This window comes from Monodon monoceros, unplaced genomic scaffold (assembly GCF_005190385.1).
Source record: "Monodon monoceros isolate NGI ecotype Baffin Bay Population unplaced genomic scaffold, NGI_Narwhal_1 Super_Scaffold_4, whole genome shotgun sequence".
NCBI classification, from domain to species: domain Eukaryota; kingdom Metazoa; phylum Chordata; class Mammalia; order Artiodactyla; family Monodontidae; genus Monodon; species Monodon monoceros.
In genome coordinates, this window is record NW_021703781.1 from 20095736 (window position 1) to 20115220 (window position 19485).

Genomic DNA, 19485 nt, shown 5'->3' on the forward strand with positions numbered 1-19485 from the left:
CAATTCTCTTGGCCTCTCTCTTGTGGTCACAGGACGGTTGCCGCAGCTCCAGGCACTGTGTTTGCAGTCAAGTTAGGAAGAAAGGAGAAAAAAGTGCGGCACTAATTGCATATGCATTTTATATCAGAAAAGACAAAAGTGTTTCTGGATGCTTATGTCTCATGGGCTGGAACAATGTCATATAGCAAGGGAAGCTGGTAGTAAGTGTCCAGCCTCCATAGTGGAGTCAGAGGAGGGAGGAGGAGATTGGGCACGGGGTTCAGCTAGTCAGTCAGCGGCATCTGCTACATTTCTTCATCCTGGATCTGGCCTCCACATCTCTTATCTTTTTCTTCTGATTTCCACTTCTTTGTGTTTTTTGCTCTGAATTGTGAGGTACTTCTCTCCCTTTGTCTTCCAGACTCAATTCCCATTCCTGACTGTCTCTATTAAATTGTTATATTGGAAAGTCATACTTTTTAGGGAATTCCCTGGCGGTCCAGTGGTTAGGACTGTGCCCCCTCACTGCCGAGGGCCTGGGTTCAATCCCTGGTCGGGAACTAGGATCCCGCAAGCTGCGCAGCGTGGCCAAAAGAAACAAAAAAAAAAGAAAGTCATATTTTTTAGTTAGCAGGAATTTTTTTGTGTGTCCTCCAACTGCATCTTCCCATAACCAATTTTTCTTTATTTGAAGTCCTCTCTTTCTTGCTACTTCTACTTAACACGCTCACCTAGGGCTTCCTCCCTTATGTTACTGAGTCTTTTTTTTTTTTTTTTTTTTTTTTTGCGGTACGCGGGCCTCTCACTGTTGTGGCCTCTCCCGTTGCGGAGCACAGGCTCCGGACGCGCAGGCTCAGCGGCCATGGCTCACGGGCCCAGCTTCTCCGCGGCATGTGGGATCTTCCCGGACCTGGACACGAACCCGTGTCCCCTGCATCGGCAGGCGGACTCCCAACCACTGCGCCACCAGGGAAGCCCCTGAGTCCTTTTAAATAGGTGTGATTTTTCTTTCCTTCCTCATATTTTTTCCCCCTTGGTCCCCATAGAGGCCAGGCTGTTGACATGTTTAGAACAGGGACCAAGCCAGTAAGCGGTGGAAGACACAGCAGTTTATGCTCTCCTGGGCCTTTGGCGAAGGAAAGGTCTGGCAAACAGTCACTCCTTCGCCTCTGTCCACTCTAGGCATCCCTGGAGGCTCGCTGGCCACCTGCAACCCATCAGTCCACCAGTGCTGCCCCCCGCTCCGTGGTGGTCAGCTGGGCGGCGCAGGCCCCCAGGACCACACACGGCCTGCAGGCAGAAGCAGCCCCTCCCTGAGAAGAGTTAGGGTTCCACGGGGGTGGGGGCAGGTCACCTCTGGGAACCAGAAAGTCCCTTCTACCTGGTGCCGAAAGGAGGCTGTGCCCCTTCTCCCACCTCTGGCCCTTCAGCTGTAGCTCAGGAGGGTGGAGCCCCAAACCTGCTCTTGCCCTTGGAGATGTAGGGGCTCCCTGCGGCCTCAGGTACTCCTTCCTGGCTTCCGGGTTATGTCACGCAGAGAGTGGGTGGCAGGCAGGGGGAGGGGGTAAGGGATGTGCAATCACTGCTCAATCAAGGCAATCTCAGGATTCACTTCAGCCCAGTTTATAAAGGATTGGCTTTTGCTTAATACCTGGGTACACTCTGTACAAACAAATGTTATAAATCCAGGTGCGACTTACCTGTTTGCTAAAACAGGCCTGGTAGGGCTTCTCTGGAGGCATTTTGTCAGGAGTTTGAATTAGTGATTTCAAACAGTGGGTTATGACTAGTGTTAAAAGGGACAGTATAGAAAATATAAGAACGCATCCTGCGGCAAGGGTGAGTTTGTTTCATGCAACTTTTGCTCAGTTTTGTGTTTTGTATGTACATTGGGCTGTAACGTAAACTACAGTTCTGGGTCATGTTAAAAAAAATGTATAAGCAGGGGAATTCTCTGGTGGTCCAGTGGTTAGGACTCCGCGCTTTCACTGCTGTGGCCCGGTTCAATCCCTGGTCGGGGAATTAAGATCCCACAAGCCATGCAGCGCAGCCAAAAAAAAAAAAAATGTATAAGCGGTATTGAATTGGAGGATGTTCTGGGGACAGTTGTTTTGGCTTCACAAGAGAATAAAATTAGAGGAAGATGAGATCCTTTACTAGAAGAATTCCATAACTCCCTCCACCCCAGCTGACTTTATTTATTTATTTAAAAAAATTTTTTTTAAATTTATCTTTGGCTGCGTTGGGTCTTCGTTGCTGCACGCTGGCTTTTCTCTAGTTGCGGCGAGCGGGGGCTACTCTTCGTTGCGGTACTTGGGCTTCTCATCGTGGTGGCTTCTCTTGTTGCGGAGCACAGGCTCTGGGCACACGGGTTTCAGTTATTGTGGCTCGCGGGCTCTAGAGTGCAGCCTCAGTAGTTGTGGCACACGGGCTTAGTTGCTCCACGGCATGTGGGATCTTCCCGGACCAGGGCTCGAACCCACGCCCCCTGCATTGGCAGGCGGATTCTTAACCACTGCGCCACCAGGGAAGCCCCCCTAGCTGACTTTAAATGCAGGTTCCTATGACATTTATGATGCACTAGAACTAACTACTGTTTAGCAGCCTAAACTCATGGTGTTTTTCCCCAGCCCCTACTTGACCCTCCAGAAGTCAGACCAGCCTGCTTTCTCTGCAGTCCTCGTGAAATCTCAGGGAATTTGCTGGGGCAGAGAGGGAGCCAGCATTGCTCCAGGGTTTGGAGGGAAGCTTGAGGAGGCTGAGCAGGAGGTGGAAACCAGCCCTGGGTCCGAGTTCCTGCGCGGACCCTGAAGGGCTGTGTGACTTTGGGCGCACACTCCGAGACTGTGTCTCCTCGTGAGTGAAGCAAGAAGTATCCTCCTCGTCTTGTTTCCCACACAGAGCGATTCTGATGACCCACAGAAAAGGAAAAAAACCACATTTCAGTCAACACATGTTTGTAACAGAAAATGGCATTTTGCTGGTGGAAGGCCTTTTGTTTTCTCTGAGCCGGGCACAGGGGGACTTGGGAACGTACGACAGAATGTAGGTGCTGCAGCTGGTGTGAATTTGCTTAGCAAACGAGAAAGAGGAAGTTGAAATGGCCTGAGGGGAAATACCGGAAGTAGGAGAAAGGAGTCGGCGTTTCTGGGAGAAGAGAACGGGCTCCTCCCGGGATAAGTTTTTCCTCAAATGTCTGTGCGACTGGCTTTCTGGTGGGAGCCCGGGGGAGGACGGAACCTGCAGTCTGAACGGGGCTGCAGGCAGAGCCGGCCCGCGCTGCGAGGGACAGCTGACCTGTGGCTTCCGTGTTTAATGAGCAGCTACGTGTGCCCAGCACCCGCCCCCAGGTCCCCAGATACCAGGTGGTGAGATGGCCCCTGCCGGCAACCGAGTGGGGAGGGGGGCGATATCCAAGTAAATCTGGGGGTGGTGAGGGTTCTAATAAGTGGGTGAAAGCACTTTGTCAGCTGTAAACTGGGCAGTCTACCTTTAAGGGGGTCCCCTAGCAACCAGCACAGGGCAGGATGCTGTGGCCTGTTAACCTTCCTGGCATAGGCCAGCAGATCCATGTACGTTTTCTGAGTGTAAAACCTTACACCCCTTCCTCAATAGCTGCAAGATCAAGTCCAGACCCCACTTCTGTGTCCCCCAAGGCCTATTCCTGGTACCTTCTGACCACCCTGGGGGCCCGGCCACCTCCTCTGAGGCTCCCCTTCCCCAGCAGCACCCAGCCTTCCAGAAGCAGGTGCCCTGCCCTCCCGAGTGACAGGTGGAGCTATTGCTGCCGCCCTGATGGCTGGCACTTACCGCTCCCAGTGAGTCACACAGGCCTGGCCCAGCAGCCAGTGTTCCCATGGTGCTTTCCCAGAACCCCTGGCTGGGCCCCAGCGAGACCAACCCCTACAGGTGGAGACTTCTCCTCTGTCAAAGCTCTGTGAGGCCAGCCTGGAATCTCCTCCAGAAGGGCCCCTCTCTTATGAGAAGAGATGGGAATGGCGTTTTCTCAGTCTGTCAGCCCTTGGCATTGCCCACTTAAAAGAATCTATTACTTAATTAAAAAATGTACAAAGGATAAAAACAGAAAATTTATAGAACCACCAATGGCTGATCAACATGTAAAAATACACTTGACCTCACTAATCAGGGAAATGCAAAATAAAAGGGAACATTTTTCTTTTTAAAAAACATTTATTGTGCAATATAGCACACATGCAGAAAAGGGCATAAAACATAAATAGGTAGATGTAAGCAGGATTCTGGCCTTCTTTGAGCTTGAGTTCCTCTGTCCATTTATGAGGCGGGTGGACCTAATGATATCTGAAGATCCTCCCAGCTCGGGTACTCCTTGAATCACCACTGTCAGCCTTGGTTTACTGCTAATTCCCTCTGTGGCCAGGGGAAATATCCTAACCTCCCTGTTCTCTCATTTGTAATTGGGCATACAAACACCTATCCAGCCTACCTCCCAGCGCTGGCAGGTGGCTCCAAAAATTTTGAAGGAGAAAACCAGCCAGAGGATAAATGTCCTAGGAGGGTGGATGCCAGGCTCAGGGCCAGCACGTGGGCTGTGAAGAGATGGAAGGGGTTCTGGTGGTCTCCGAGGCCTGGCCCCCTCCATGTCTACTGGTCCCCATTGGACTGGACAGAGGCAGGCCAGCTGTGGGCAGATTTGCCTCAGTTCTTTAGGAGCTGTTTTGTTCTAGGTACAGTGCTTGATAATTTCATTTGGTTACCTTGAAGCATCCCGTTTCACAGATGGCATTGGTGTCCCAGGAGGGTAACGAAAGTTCCCAGTATCCTCATTCAGAGTTGGCTTGCACGTGGTAGGTCTGGCATGTAACCTGCCCCCTGACTGTGAATCAAATGTTTTTCACGAAGCTGTGCTGCTTCAGGGAGCTTGACTCACCTTCAGCAGGTCCCCTTCGTCCCACTCCTATCCCAAGGGATCCCTTAGAATGAGTTTTCCTCTTTCCCCCATGATAACCTTCAGATAGCTGAAGTCACTGGTCCTATCCTCTGAGTCTTCCCTTCCCCTTTCTCTGACTTTTCCTCTGAGGGCACAGTTTGAAGCCCTCACACCACTGGCTGGTCCCTTCTGAACATCTGTGAGATCATGGGAAGAGTAGAAAGAAATAGGATGACCATCTTGTCCTGGTTTTGCACAGGACTCTTCTGGTTTTAGCACCCAAACTCCTAGATCCCAGGAAACCCCTCAGTCCCAGGTGAACTGTTACGGTTTCTAGGGACTGTCCCAGTTTTAAAACTGAATGTGCCATGTGCCCCAAGCCACTGATAGATACTAGTTATTGAGATGTTAACAGCTGTTGTCTGGGGGAAATAGGATTGTGCAGTCAAATATAGTTGGGAAAAGCTGCATCCCCATCTTTCCTCCTGGAGAGAAACAATATCTATTCTCATGTTAAAGGATATGAAAAAGTCCTGCAACATTTCCCAGACTTTTTTGATAGATTCTTTTTAAGGAAACACGTAAAAGCTCACAGAACTACTATTTTGCAGAAACACACAATAACACTATGTAAAGTTTCAGCTCTGATCAGTATTGAACTCTTAATGTTTGCGCTGTTGTGTATTATTTCTCGTTGCTTTTTAAGGCACGTAGTTAACACATTTCATTCTAGTGTAGCTGGGGCCACAACTGCATTCAGTAGAAAGCACATCATTTGCTGGCTCAGAGTATTTGAACTTCCCGCTGGATAAAAGTCAGTTTACTTCTCTGAACCTCAGTTTCCTCATCTGTAAAGTGGAATTCATCACATCAAATTCCATGGGTGGTGGGGAATTAAGAGGTGATTATGTGAGGGACTTCCCTGGTGGTGCAGCAGTTAAGAATCTGCCTGCCAGAGGGAGGAACACTCTCAAACTCATTCTACGAGGCCACCATCACTCTGATACCAAAACCAGACAAAGATGTCACAAAGAAAGAAAAGTACAGGCCAATATCACTGATGAACACAGATGCAAAAATCCTCAACAAAGTACTAGCAAAGAGAATCCAACAGCACATTAAAAGGATCATACACCATGATCAAGTGGGGTTTATCCCAGGAAAGCAAGGATTCTTCAATATACACAAATCAATCAACGTGTTACACCATATTAACAAATTGAAGGAGAAAAACCATATGATCATCTCAATAGATGCAGAGAAAGCTTTTGACAAAATTCAACACCCATTCATGATAAAAACTCCAGAAAGTAGGCATAGAGGGAACTTTCCTCAACATAATAAAGGCCGTATACGACAAACCCACAGCCAACATCGTTCTCAGTGGTGAGAAACTGAAACCATTTCCACTAAGATCAGGGACAAGACAAGGTTGCCCACTCTCACCACTATTATTCAACATAGTTTTGGAAGTTTTAGCCACAGCAATCAGAGAAGAAAAAGAAATAAAAGGAATCCAAATCCGAAAAGAAGAAGTAAAGCTGTCACTGTTTGCAGATGACATGATACTATACATAGAGAATCCTAAAGGTGTTACCAGAAAACTACTAGAGCTAATCAATGAATTTGGTAAAGTAGCAGGATACAAAATTAATGCACAGAAATCTCTTGCATTCCTATACACTAATGATGAAAAATCTGAAAGTGAAATTAAGAAAACACTCCCATTTACCATTGCAACAGAAAGAATAAGATATCTAGGAATAAATCTACCTAAGGAGACAAAAGACCTGTATGCAGAAAATTATAAGACACTGATGAAAGAAATTACAGATGATACAAATAGATGGAGAGATATACCATGTTCTTGGATTGGAAGAATCAACATTGTGAAAATGACTCTACTACCCAAAGCATTCTACAGATTCAATGCAATCCCTGTCAAACTACCACTGGCATTTTTCACAGAACTAGAACAAAAAATTTCACAATTTGTATGGAAACACAAAAGACCCCGAATAGTCAAAGCAATCTTGAGAAAGAAAAACGGAGCTGGAGGAATCAGGCTCCCTGACTTCAGACTATATACTACAAAGCTACAGTAATCAAGACAGTATGTTACTGGCACAAAAACAGAAATATAGATCAATGGGACAGGATAGAAAGCCCAGAGATAAACCCACACACATATGGTCACCTTATCTTTGATAAAGGAGGTAAGAATATACAGTGGAGAAAAGACAGCCTCTTCAATAAGTGGTCCTGGGAACACTGGACAGCTACATGTAAAAGAATGAAATTAGAACACTCCCTAACACATACACAAAAATAAACTCTAAATGGATTTTGAATGTAAGGCCAGACACCATCAAACTCTTAGAGGAAAACATAGGCAGAAAACTCTATGACATAAATCACAGCAAGATCCTTTTTGACCCACCTCCTAGAGAAATGGAAATAAAAACAAAAATAGATAGGACCAGAGGAAAATTCAAAGCTTTTGCACAGCAAAGGAAACCATAAACAAGATGAAAAGACAACCCTCAGAATGGGAGAAAATATTTGCAAATGAAGCAACTGACAAAGGATTAATCTCCAAAGCATACAAGCAACTTATGCAGCTCAATATCAAAGAAACAAACAACCCAATCCAAAACTGGGCAGAAGACCTTAATAGACATTTCTCCAAAGAAAATATACAGATTGCTAACAAACACATGAAAGAATGCTCAATGTCATTAATCATTAGAGAAATGCAAATCAAAACTACAATGAAATATCATCTCACACCGGTCAGAATGGCCATCATCAAAAAATCTACAAACAATAAATGCTGGAGAGGGTGTGGAGAAAAGGGAACCCTCTTGCACTGTTGGTGGGAATGTAAATTGATACAGCCACTGTGGAGAACAGTATGGAGGTTCCTTAAAAAACTACAAATAGAACTACCATACAACCCAGCAATCCCACTACTGGGCATATACCCTGAGAAAACCATAATTCAAAAAGAGTCATGTACCACAATGTTCACTGCAGCACTATTTACAACAGCCAGGACATGGAAGCAACCTAAGTGTCCATCGACAGATGAATGGATAAAGATGTGGTACATATACACAACGGAATATTACTCAGCCATAAAAAGGAACGAAACTGGGTCATTTGTAGAGACGTGGAGGGACCTAGAGACTGTCATACAGAGTGAAGTAAGTCAGAAAGAGGAAAACAAATACTGTATGCTAACACATATATATAGAATCTAAAAAAGAAAAAGAAAAAAAAATGGTCAGAAGAACCTAGGGGCAAGACGGGAATAAAGATGCAGACCTACTAGAGAATGGACTTGAGGATACGGGGAGGGGGTAGGGTAAGCTGGGACAAAGTGAGAGAGTGGCATGGACATATATATGCTACCAGACGTAAAATAGATAGCTAGTTGGAAGCAGCCGCATAGCAGAGGGAGATCAGCTTGGTGCTTTGTGACCACCAAGAGGGGTGGGATAGGGAGGGTGGGAGGGAGGGAGACGCAAGAGGGAAGAGATATGGGGACATATGTATATGTATAACTGATTCACTTTGTTATAAAGCAGAAACTAACACACCATTGTAAAGCAATTATACTCTAATAAAGATGTTAAAAAAAAAAAAAGAATCCTCCTGCCAATTCAGGGGACACAGGTTCGAGCCCTGGTCCAGGAAGATCCCACATGCTGCAGAGCAGCTAAGCCTGTGCGCCACAACTACTGAGCCTGCGATCTAGAGCCCGCGAGCCACAACTACTGAGCCTGCATGCCACAACTACTGAAGCCCTTGTGCCTAGAGCCTGTGCTCTGCAACAAGAGAAGCCACCGCAATGAGAAGCCCGTGCACTGTAACGAAGAGTAGCCCCCACTCGCCGCAACTAGAGGAAGCCTGCATGCAGCGACAAAGACTCAACGCAGCCAAAAATATATATATATATATATATATATACAAAAGAGGTGATTATGTGAAGTCCCACAGCTCAGTGCCTGATGCTAAATAAATAACTGGTCAAGAATAAATGGAGATCCTTGAGAGTTAAGATGAGATGGGAAGGAGAAGTGGCCTAAATTCTGAGCCACGAGATGGCACTAAAAGGAGTCAAGGAAAACCTGAAGGATAACAAAAGTCTCTCCTCAAGAAGAAATATATAGACTCAAAAATGCAGTACTTTGGGGGAAGAATTGGAAGAAGAGGAAAAAAGGAGATGGGTATTTGAGTTTAAAGAATTTTTTTGACTCTAAGAATGTACCAGTTATCTTCTGCTGTATAACAAACCATGCCAGAATTTAGTGCCTTAAAACAACAATCTCTAAATTGGTTCTCTAAGTTGGCACATTTAGGCTGGGTTCAGCTGCTGGTGCCTGGACTCATTCACATAGATACAGTCAGCTGTGGCGTGGATGGGCTGGATGGTCTAAGACGGTTTCACACACATGTCTGGTGGTTGGGGACTGTCAGCCAGGAACCTTGCTTCTATCTCATGTGGTTTCTCCAACTAGCTCATACTTGTTCCCATGGCAGTGTCATTCCAAGAGGGACCAAAGCAGGAGCTGCAAGGCTCTTGATTCCTAGGCTTGGAACTCAACCAACCTCACTTTTGTCACATTCTATTGGTGAAAGCAAGTCAGAATGCCAGCATAGATTCAAGAGGTAAGGAAACAGATTCTATCTCTTGATGAAGAAGCTGCTGAAATTCCTGACCATTGAAACTCTTCCACATAGGTGCTAACTCATGCATATTTGGCCTGGGAGGCTGTTTGGTGGGTTGGGAAGAAGTCCACGTATGCACTCCCACGTGAACGGCTTTGTACACCTGCCTGCTAGTGTATACTTCCCTGTGTTGTCTGCACTTACCGCCTCCATTTCTTCCCTTCCTTTCTCTCCTCCATCCACTCCAATCAGGATTTTGTTCCTATTGTTCCATTGAAAGAGCTCTTATCAAAGTCACCAGTGACCCACATCTTGCAAAGCTGATGGTCAGTTCTCTGCTCTGTGCCACCCATCCCCCGCCGCCCTCTCAGAACATAGTTGAAGCCTCAGCGTATTAAGGGGGGTTCCCAGGACATTAAGTGCTGTTGAGCATCTCTTAACTTCTTTTTTTTTTAACATCTTTATTGGAGTATAATTGCTTTACAATGGTGTGTCTCTTAACTTCTTGAAGCCCTTTCTTCTCTAGGCATCCCTGTCACCTTTCTGGCCTCATTTTCCTTCTACCTCACTGGCTGTACCTTTTCTGTTTTCTTTGCCAGCCTCTCTTCCTCTCAAAGGAAGGGGCCCCAGGGTCTGTCTTTGTCCCTCTACTTTTGCTACATTTTCTCCCTAGATGATCTCACATAGGCCCATGATTTAAATTGACCTGATGACTCTCAAATTTATATCATCCAGCTTAAACCTCACCTCTGAGTTCCCTGGACAATTCCACCTGGATTTTGAAAAGATAGTTCAAAAAGTTAAATGGCCAAACAAAGTAATTGATTTTTTTTTTAAAGGAAAGCTTTTTTCTTTTTTTTTGGCCACACCATGTGGCCTGTGGAATCTTAGTTCCCCGACCAGGGATTGAACCCGTGCCCCCTGTAGTGGAAGTGCAGTCTTAACCACTGGACTGCCATGGAAGTCCAGTAATTGATTTTTTTAAAAAATTTACTTATTTTATTTATTTTTGGCTGAGTTGGGTCTTCGTTGCTGCGTGCGGGCTTTCTCTAGTTGCAGCGAGTGGGGGCTACTCTTCGTTGCAGTGCACGGGCTTCTCATTGTGGTGGCTTCTCTTGTTGTGAAGCACAGACTCTAGGCACGCGGGCTTCAGTAGTTGTGGCACGTGGGCTCACTAGTTGTGGCTTACGGGCTCCAGAGCACAGGCTCAGTAGTTGTGGTGCATGGGCTTAGTTGCTCCGTGGCATGTGGAATCTTCCCGAACCAGGAGTCGAACCCATGTCCCCTGCATTGGCAGGCAGATTCTTATCCACTGCGCCACCAGGGAAGTCCCCAGTAATTGATTTTTGACCCACTTCCCCCCAGCAGCATTCTTTGTGACCTCCCTCACCTTTGTAAATGACAGCAACATTTACCTAGTTGCTCAAGGCAAAAGCACTTGGGAGTATCTTGATTTCTCTTTTCCTCACATTCTACACCCAATCTGTCAGTAAGCTCTGTTGGTTTTATCACCAAGATATATCCCCAGTGCAGCCACTTGTCATTCTTTCCAGTGCTGTACCCCTAGTCCACAGCCTTTTGCACTGAGACTGTGCAAGGGCTTCCTAACCAGCCTTCCTCACCCCCAGCCCTGTCTCCTGTCTGTCCTCCATGCTGCAACCTTCTTATTTATTTATTTATTTTATGGCCATCATGCGGCATGTGGGATCTTAGTTCCCTGACCAGGGATCGAACCTGCGCCCCCTGCGGTGGAAGCTCAGAGTCTTAACCACTGGACCACCAGGGAAGTCCCAGCTGCAACCTTCTAAAGCTTAAATCACATTCAGTATCACGTCCCTGCTTAAAACCTACCAGTGGCCCTCACTAAAACTGGAAACAAATCTACACTGTTTACGAAAGCTGTGAGGCTTCTTCCTATGCCTCTGATCTCTCCCCGTTCTACTCTCCCGAGGTCCTTGCATGAGCCACATGGACCCTCTCAAAGCTGCTTCTTCTCTCATGGCCTTTGTACCTGCTGCTTCTTCCACTAGAAGCTCTCCTCCCGCATCTTTAGCACATATCAGTACCTGAAATTACCCTTTTCATGTAGTAGTTGTCATGTGTGTTGCATGTCCCTGCCCCCCCGCCCCCACCCCCCCTTCCCCTGCCCCAGTAGAAAAGAATAGAAGCTCTTGTCTCTCTTGTTTACAGCTGTATCCCCAGAGCCTGGGGCAGGGCCTGAGTCATAGTAGAAGCTCAGTGTACATTTGCTGACTGATTTGTCTGTGAGGACTATAGCTAAGATTGTTAGAACTAGGTAGAAGAAAAACAGTCCAGCCTCATGGTTTCACAGATGGGGAAGCAGAGGCAGGGATGCAAACTTATGAGAGCCAAGTTGATTGTGTACAATCCGTAGGTTTCATTTTCATAAGCAGTAGTAGCCGCTAAAGGTGAAGGTTAGTTATTTCCTCCTACAATCTCCCTGCCAGGATTATCATGATAATCGATCTCAGAACAAATTCTGCTACCCGTACAAATATGTATACAACAAGCATTTACTAGCAGGAAGCCACAAAACCGGTTCATACAGTCTGTTCTGTAAAGTCAGTGAAGGCTCAGCCCTCTGTCCTTTTAGGTGCTCTGTCACCTTGCATGAAGGGTCCACTCAAGAAAGACACAACGTTCTAGATGCAGGATTCAGCTAGACAGATGGTCACATCAGGCAACCAGAATCCCTCAGGATTTGGGATGCCTCAAGGATTTAGCCCAGTGCATCATCCTTAAGTGAGATTTTTTTTTTTTTACTCTGAAGAGGGAATGGATGGTGCCCCTCATCATTTTAGCCAATCTACATATCTCGAATGCTACAGGCACACCTTGTTTTATTGCACTTCGCTTTATTGTGCTTTGAAGATAACTGCGTTTTTTTACAAATTGGTTTGTGGGAGCCCTGTGTCAAGTCCAACAGCATTTGCTCATTTCATGTCTCTGTGTCACATTTTGGTAATTCTTGCAATATTTCAAATTTTTTCATTATTATATTTGTTATGGTGATCAGTGACCTTCAATGTTACTATTGCAGAAAGATTATGACTCGATGAAGGCTCAGATGATGAATAGCATTTTTTAGCAATGAAGTATTTTTATTTATTTTGTATTTTTTAAAAGTTTATATTTTTATTTTTTAAAAGTTTACTTATTCTTGGCTGTGTTGGGTCTTCGTTGCTGGGTCTTCTAGTTGTGGCGAGCGGGGGCCATTCTTCGTTGCGGTGCACGGGCTTTTCATTGTGGTGGCTTCTCTTGTAGTGTAGTACAGGCTCTAGGTGCTTGGGCTTCAGTAGTTGCAGCACGCGGGCTCAGTAGTTGTGGCTTGTGGGCTTAGTTGCTCCATGGCATGTGGGATCTTCCTGGACCAGGGACTGAACCCATGTCCTCTGCATTGGCAGGCAGATTCTTAACCACTGCGCCACCAGGAAGTCCAGCAGTGGACTGTTTTTAAATTAGGCATATATATTGCTTTTTTAGACATAATGCTATTGCACACTTAGTAGACAGTGGTATAGTATAAATGTATCTTTTATATGCACTGGGTAACAAAAATTCCTGTCGCTCACTTTATTGCGATATTGGCTTTATTGTAGTGGTCTGGAACCCAGCCTACGATATCTCCAAGGTATGCCGGCAGTAATTTCACCAAAAGATAGCTTATTTCTAATACCTGTTGTGCTAATTAATAAGCCATGAATTTCACTGATACATTCATTATGGCGCTCTCTATGCTAATCATTATTGAGAGAGGGAGAGCTGCAGGGCTGTGCTGAGCTGATTGGGTGTGATTGTGTACATCTCAGACATGGCGGAAGTATTTACACTATGGAAAGTGGCAACAGGGTCTCCCTGCCCACCCCACCAACCAGAGAGCCAGTTATTAAACATTGACCAGTGCACCACTGGATAGCTTAGAGCCCTCTGGACTGTGGCCTTTCTGATAAATTCTGGCCGACCACCTCACCCTCATGACTACCTCTAGACTTGGTGATAGTCATAGCTGCACTTTAGAAATTACCTGGCACCTTTACAACAATATTGATTCCCAGGCCCCGGTTGGTGGAGATTCTGACTTAACTGGACTGGGGTGGGGCTTGGATATCAGGATACATTTGAAGCTCACCACGTGGTTCGAAGCTGCAGCAAGGGTCACACTCCCACCTCTGTGTCATACTATTTATGCCACATATTCTAACAAAGTTAATGGCAAAGCCAGGCTTGGCACCAGGCCTGCTGACCCCCAGCCCAGAGGTTCTGGCAAAAGGAGAGAAAAATTGAAAATAGGTCATTACTTCTTCTGAGATTTCAGTATTTGCAGATGTGTCTGAGGAGCAGCCCATAGTGCTTGGGGTCAGGTTGGGGGTGGGAGGGACAACGAAGTTGCCCAGGAGCCCGGGAAAGGCTGTGCTAGCCCCAAAGAGCTCCAGGCTCCCTCTGCGGGGGGGGGGTCTCAGCCTCATCCCTCAGGGCGTCATCGTTTAGGGGCTCAGGGAGAGCTGAGAGGGACCACTCAGATGTGTGTGTGTCACTAGGGAAGATTTGAAAGAGGAGAGCGTGCAGCTAGCTAGAGAGGTCAGGACTAAGATGGGGGCAACTAAAAGAAAACCGGAGTGGGGAAGGAGGCTAGGAGGCGAACCCCCAGGGAGAGGGAGACAGACAACCCCTCCTAGGGCAAGGTGCTGAGCTAGCCCTCCTGGGGATGGAGATGAGCACCTCCATGAGTGGGTGTAAGCCTGGCTCTGTGGGGCTGGTGAGGGAAGGTAGTCCTGCAAAGAGGGGTAAAGATTTAATTTCTTCCTCCTTAAAGGACAGAAAGGATGACTTCTAACCTTGGGGTAGGATGCCTTCTTAGCCCCTGGTTATTCATTTGAAGGTGACCCTCAGCAGTTCCTGGTTCCAAGTCTCTACCCAACCTTGCAAGGCTCGCTTCCTAGTACCAGGAAACTGGCTTCCTTTTAACTCCCTGGGCAGGGCATTGCCTCCCTCCCCACCCCCACCTTACTTTCTTCTTTCTATGGCAGAGCCCTGAGGGCTGGGACAGCCTGGTCTCTGTTTCTCTCTGGGAGGCTTGGGAGTCCAGGGCAGGGGACTGGGACAAGTGTGCCATTCCTGCAGTCACCACCAGGGACCCCACCTAGCGCTGCCATGAGCTCACAACCTCTGGGCCACACATTTAATTCCTGAATGGCACAAACACTGATTGCCAGCCTCCCAAGTCCCAGGCTGAGCTAGGCCTGCAGGGAAAGGAAATAGCAGTGAGTCAAGCAGGGGCCGTGGGAGACAGACTCACAGCCAGGAAGACAGATTCTGACCCCGGGCAGGGGAAAGGCTGGGTGCGAAGAAGCTGGGTCAGAGCTGGGCTGAGTGTGTGCAAGGGAGGGGGCTCCTGAGTTGGGGTGAGGGGGTGAGGGCTTCTCAGAGGAGGAGGCCACTGGGGCAGGGTTGGGATCTCACCTGGCCGCAGAGAAGGGGAATCTCAGAGACCTGGGGAAAAGCCTCCAAACTGTTACAAAAGGAAACTGCGGGCCTCAGCTCCACGAGGGCCCCGAGCCGCTCCCTCGTCTGCAGCACCTTCCTAGATGCGGCTCTCCCACCCCCTTAGGCTGAGGAACTCCACTTCCTTATTCCATGCATGCCTTGCACACTCATTTGCACACTTTAACACCTTAGCCATAAATTCCTGCTCTTTTCCCATAGTCTTCTCTCTTGACAACAGTGGAAAGCGAGCATTTCTGTGTACCCTGAATGAAGCACTCTAGCTGTCTCCCTAGCGCCCCTCTGCACACACTCTCCCACGGCCCCCAACGTGCCTGAGTACAGGCGCTTCCACAGCTGCACGCGACCTCTTTCGCAAAACCCTCGCCCCCGCCCCTCCCTCGGCCTCCTCTGGGTCCAGGCCGCTGCCCCGCCCCAAGCCCGCCCCCTCCCAGAGCGCCCATTGGCCCTGGGGCTGGGTGGGCCCGGGCCGGGGCTGTGATTGCGGCTCGCCGGTGTCAGTCCCCGAGTGAGCGCCGGTGGCGGGGCGGGGAGCCGGGCAGGCAGCCTCAGGTGGGGCTGCTGGCCGCGAGGGACCCAGCCCGGGAGACCCCCAGGATGCCCCGCGGAGACTCGGAGCAGGTGCGCTACTGCGCGCGCCTCTCCTATCTCTGGCTCAAGTTCTCGCTCGTCATCTACTCCACGGTGTTCTGGGTGAGTGACCCCAGTCGGGCCCCGGCATGGGAGGGGAAGTCGGCACTCCCTTGTTCACCCACACGCTGAGCCGGCGGTGGGGGTGGGCTGGGTCCAGTCTTGTCTGCTCCAGGGAGGGGCAGAAGCGCACTCCTGGATTCTCGTCCCACTCTCCTTGTGAACTAGGAAATTATGGTTGCTCCAGCTCCGCCTGAGTTTCAGCGGCTCGGTGCGGAGCCTTAGAGCTTGGTGGCAACGTCTCAGACGAAGGAGCTCCCACACGAAGGAGCTCCGCCTGGCTCACCTGTGTGCACCTGACCAGCAGTTTGGTTCTGCGAGTCCGCTGCGCTTCCGCTGGTGCCGTAGGCTGTGGTTACCACGTTTGGCCGCGCTCACCCCACCTGCCGGGTATTACTGAGTTCGTCTCTCTATCCGTCTGCGGAGAAGTGGTCGGGCTTTGTTGTCCGGAGTCGGGAGACCTGAACTCCTTATGCTGTCCCCACGATTTACTTGCCGATGCCCCTGAGCAAGATGCTTTTCCAGGTGCCTTGATTTCCTCTTTGGTGAAAGGAGGATTCCACCAGACGTGTGGTCTCCGGCTGCTCCCAGGTGCTCAGTAACTTAAAAAAGCCCCTGCATTTAACCTTCTCTCTCTCTTGTTGGGGGCAGGGTGGTAGTGGCTGGACATGAACCAGCCTTCGAATCCTGCCACTACCACTTTCCAGCGGCGTGATCTCGGGGAAGTTACTTCAACTCTCTAGGCCATAGTTTCCCGGTCTGCAAATGGAGACAGTAATTATACTCAACTTTCAGAATGGTTGTGGAGATTAAATGAAACAGGTCAAGTACATTGCTTAGCACAGGGACCAGTGAAGAGCTTAAGAGGTGTCAGCCATTATTATTATGGGCAAGGGAGCTGGGCCCTCCTGGTAAGCTGCCCCAATAGACTGGATTTCTTTATGGAGATTTCAGACTAGGCTGGGCCCCCTTGTAGAAATGAGGACATCTTTCTACAGGCCAGTGCCAGCCCTGCCACTCTAGAATAGCCCCCTACCCCCAGTATGCCACAGGGCAGACTTGCCCAGGTACCTGACACCTCTCCCCACAGGGCAGACTTGCCCAGGTACCTGACACCCCTCCCCACAGGGCAGACTTGCCCAGGTACCTGACACCCCTCTGCCTCAAAACACATGCACACTCCTGGTCTTCTCCTCAGCCCTCACTGGGTCTGTTCTGCTGGCAGGAACTGTTAGATCTGCCATCAAGCCTGGCTTTCCTTGTGACCCCTCTGTGTATGTGACCTTACCTGGTAGTCAAGAGATCCAGATTCTAGTCTTGTTCTGTTTTGAATCACTGGGAGAGCTTAGGCAAGTCATTTCCATGTTTGGGGCCTCAGAGCTGTTAATTGACTTGCCCAGCTCCCAGTCCAATTCTCTGACTATGTAATGTGGAAGAGAGAAGAGCAGTATGTGTGGGGGCCGGAGGATGGAGCACAGACCCATTGATGGAGGCTCCAGGGAGGCAGAAGGTTTTATGTGGAACTGGATGGGGGTGATTTGAGCTGTCATTCAGTGGTTCTCAAAGTTGCATCAGAATCAAGTACAGAATTTTAAAAACACTACAGTTACCTGGGCCCTGGCCTATGTATTTATTTAAACTTATTTAAGCTCCCCAGGTAATTCTAGTGTGTGGTCAGGGTTAAAAACGGCTGAGTTAGATGGTCTCGTAGGCTCTTTGATTCTGATTCTGGGTTTTTCTTGCCTTTTCCTTGTTCGTCTGGCCTCAGACGCTCATTCTCTGTAGGTCAGAGTTGAAAGAAAGAAGGCTAAGGTTGATGGGTGGAGAGGTGAGAAAATAGGGGAAGACCAGGAGTCAGAAGGTGGGGATTACTTTTTTGGCTTCACCCCTTCTCTTGATATATAATCACTGACCAGTCTCTTAACCTCTTCGCGCCTCCATTTTTCCATCTGTAAAATGGATAACTGATACCCTGCCCCACACTTCATTGGATTGTTTTTGGGGTTAGTGATGTGGGGAAACAGTGACATGTGGGGAAACCAAGGACTATAAAAAAGAAAGTTGCACAGTTAAAACGGAACTCGAATTTTCAAGGCCTGTCCTGTCACTGTCCCCTGCAGCCCTGAGAAAAGACCACTCTGTGACCTTTGCTTTGTCTCTCTTGGAGCAGGGTGGGACTCAGAACTCAGACTCTTTCCTTTCCAGCCACCTGAGATTGCCTTACCAAATCGTTAACTTCCCATCCCTGCAGGTATTTGTGCTTAAAAATCTCCCTAGGCATGCCAAGAGCTCAGCCACCTGCCAGGGCAACTCCAGGTGCCAGAATTTGACTGCAGGGTGGAGGCCCAGTTTAAGTAATTTGTCCTAGACTGGGTTTGCTGTTAATTGGAAGCCATTACAGAAGAGCCTATCGTCTCCATCCCTTGGGAGGAGGAGTAGGGCCAAGGGTTACTTGCTTTATAAGCCCAAAGTGCCAACACTTTCATCTCAGTATTTAAGGAGCCATAAGTTTTACCATAGCCATGCACCTTCTATAGGGCTTTTTGCTTTAAAACTTACTATCAAATAGGAAATGCAAGGAGACTGTACAACATTTAAAAGTATAGAAGAATCGTCATCAGTGATAAGCCTTCCTCCTATCCCTCTCTCCTGGCCTGCCCTGTCCAGAGGAGGCCTCTGTTACGAGTTTCTTATGATTCTTTTCTGATATGCAATCCTAGGCACAGGATGTCCTAGGCACAAACATGTGCATATGTTATATATTCCTTTTTGCTCCCCCTGCATAAAGTAGCATACTATACACAGCTCTGCCCTTACCTTTTCACTTAAATTTAAATCTGCGTAAAATTTGGAGCTTTGCTAGGGGCTGCCTCATTCTGTTTGATGGCTGCATAGAATTCACTGTAGGCTAGGCCAAAATAGACTTCATCAGTCTCCAGCTGGGGAACTCAGGTTGTTTCCAATCTTTCGTTACTGCAGACAGTGCCGCAGTGAGCATCTTCGAACGTGTCATTTTGCACATATGTGTGTATGTCTTCAGGGTAATTTCTAAAAGTGGAATTGCTGGGTTAAAGGGTATATGAATATATAATATACATACAAGAATACACTCATAATAAGTGTGTACAACTTGATTAATTTTTACAAAGTGAACACCAATGTATGATCAGCCCCCAGGTCAACCAGCAGAATGGACCAGAAGAAGCCAGCAACTCCCATTGTGTCCACTGCCAGTCGCTACCCCTTCTCACCAGTAGTAATCACTATTGGGATGTCTAATAGCACAGAACAGCTTCACCTGTTTTTGTATGTGCATTAAAAATGTTGATAGATGTTGTTCAAATAGCCATACGTAGAGGCTGTAACTATTATAATATTGTTTACATGTAATATTACATTACTTTAAGCTGATTCACTTTTTAAACTTAAGTTTATTTTTAAAAGGAGGCTTTATATCACCACTGCCATTGGGGAACCAATATTCCTCATCAAAAATAGCAGGTAGAAATGCAGATCAAAACTACAATGAGGTATCACCTAACATCAGTTAGAATGGCCAGCATCAAAAAATCTACAAACAGGGACTTCCCTGGTGGCGCAGTGGTTAAGAATCCGCCTGCTAATTTAGGGAACACGGGTTCGAGCCCTGGTCCGGGAAGATCCCACATGCTGTGGAGCGAGTAAGCCTGTGCACCACAATTACTGAGCCT

General features: G+C 47.7%; 1 protein-coding gene across 2 annotated transcripts in view; it reads left to right on the top strand.

Moving 5' to 3' along the window:
- Nucleotides 1–19485, top strand: part of TSPAN15 (tetraspanin 15) — a 66295-nt gene that overhangs the window by 1051 nt on the left and 45759 nt on the right. The window contains exon 1 of one of the 2 annotated variants that reach the window (XM_029201210.1): nucleotides 15586–15778. The exons of the other annotated variant lie outside the window; for it this stretch is intronic. Within the exon in view, the coding sequence (XP_029057043.1) occupies nucleotides 15683–15778 (96 nt within the window). The 5' untranslated portion in view covers nucleotides 15586–15682. Of the gene's footprint in view, nucleotides 1–15585; nucleotides 15779–19485 lie in introns of those variants that run through there. 2 annotated transcript variants of the gene reach the window in all.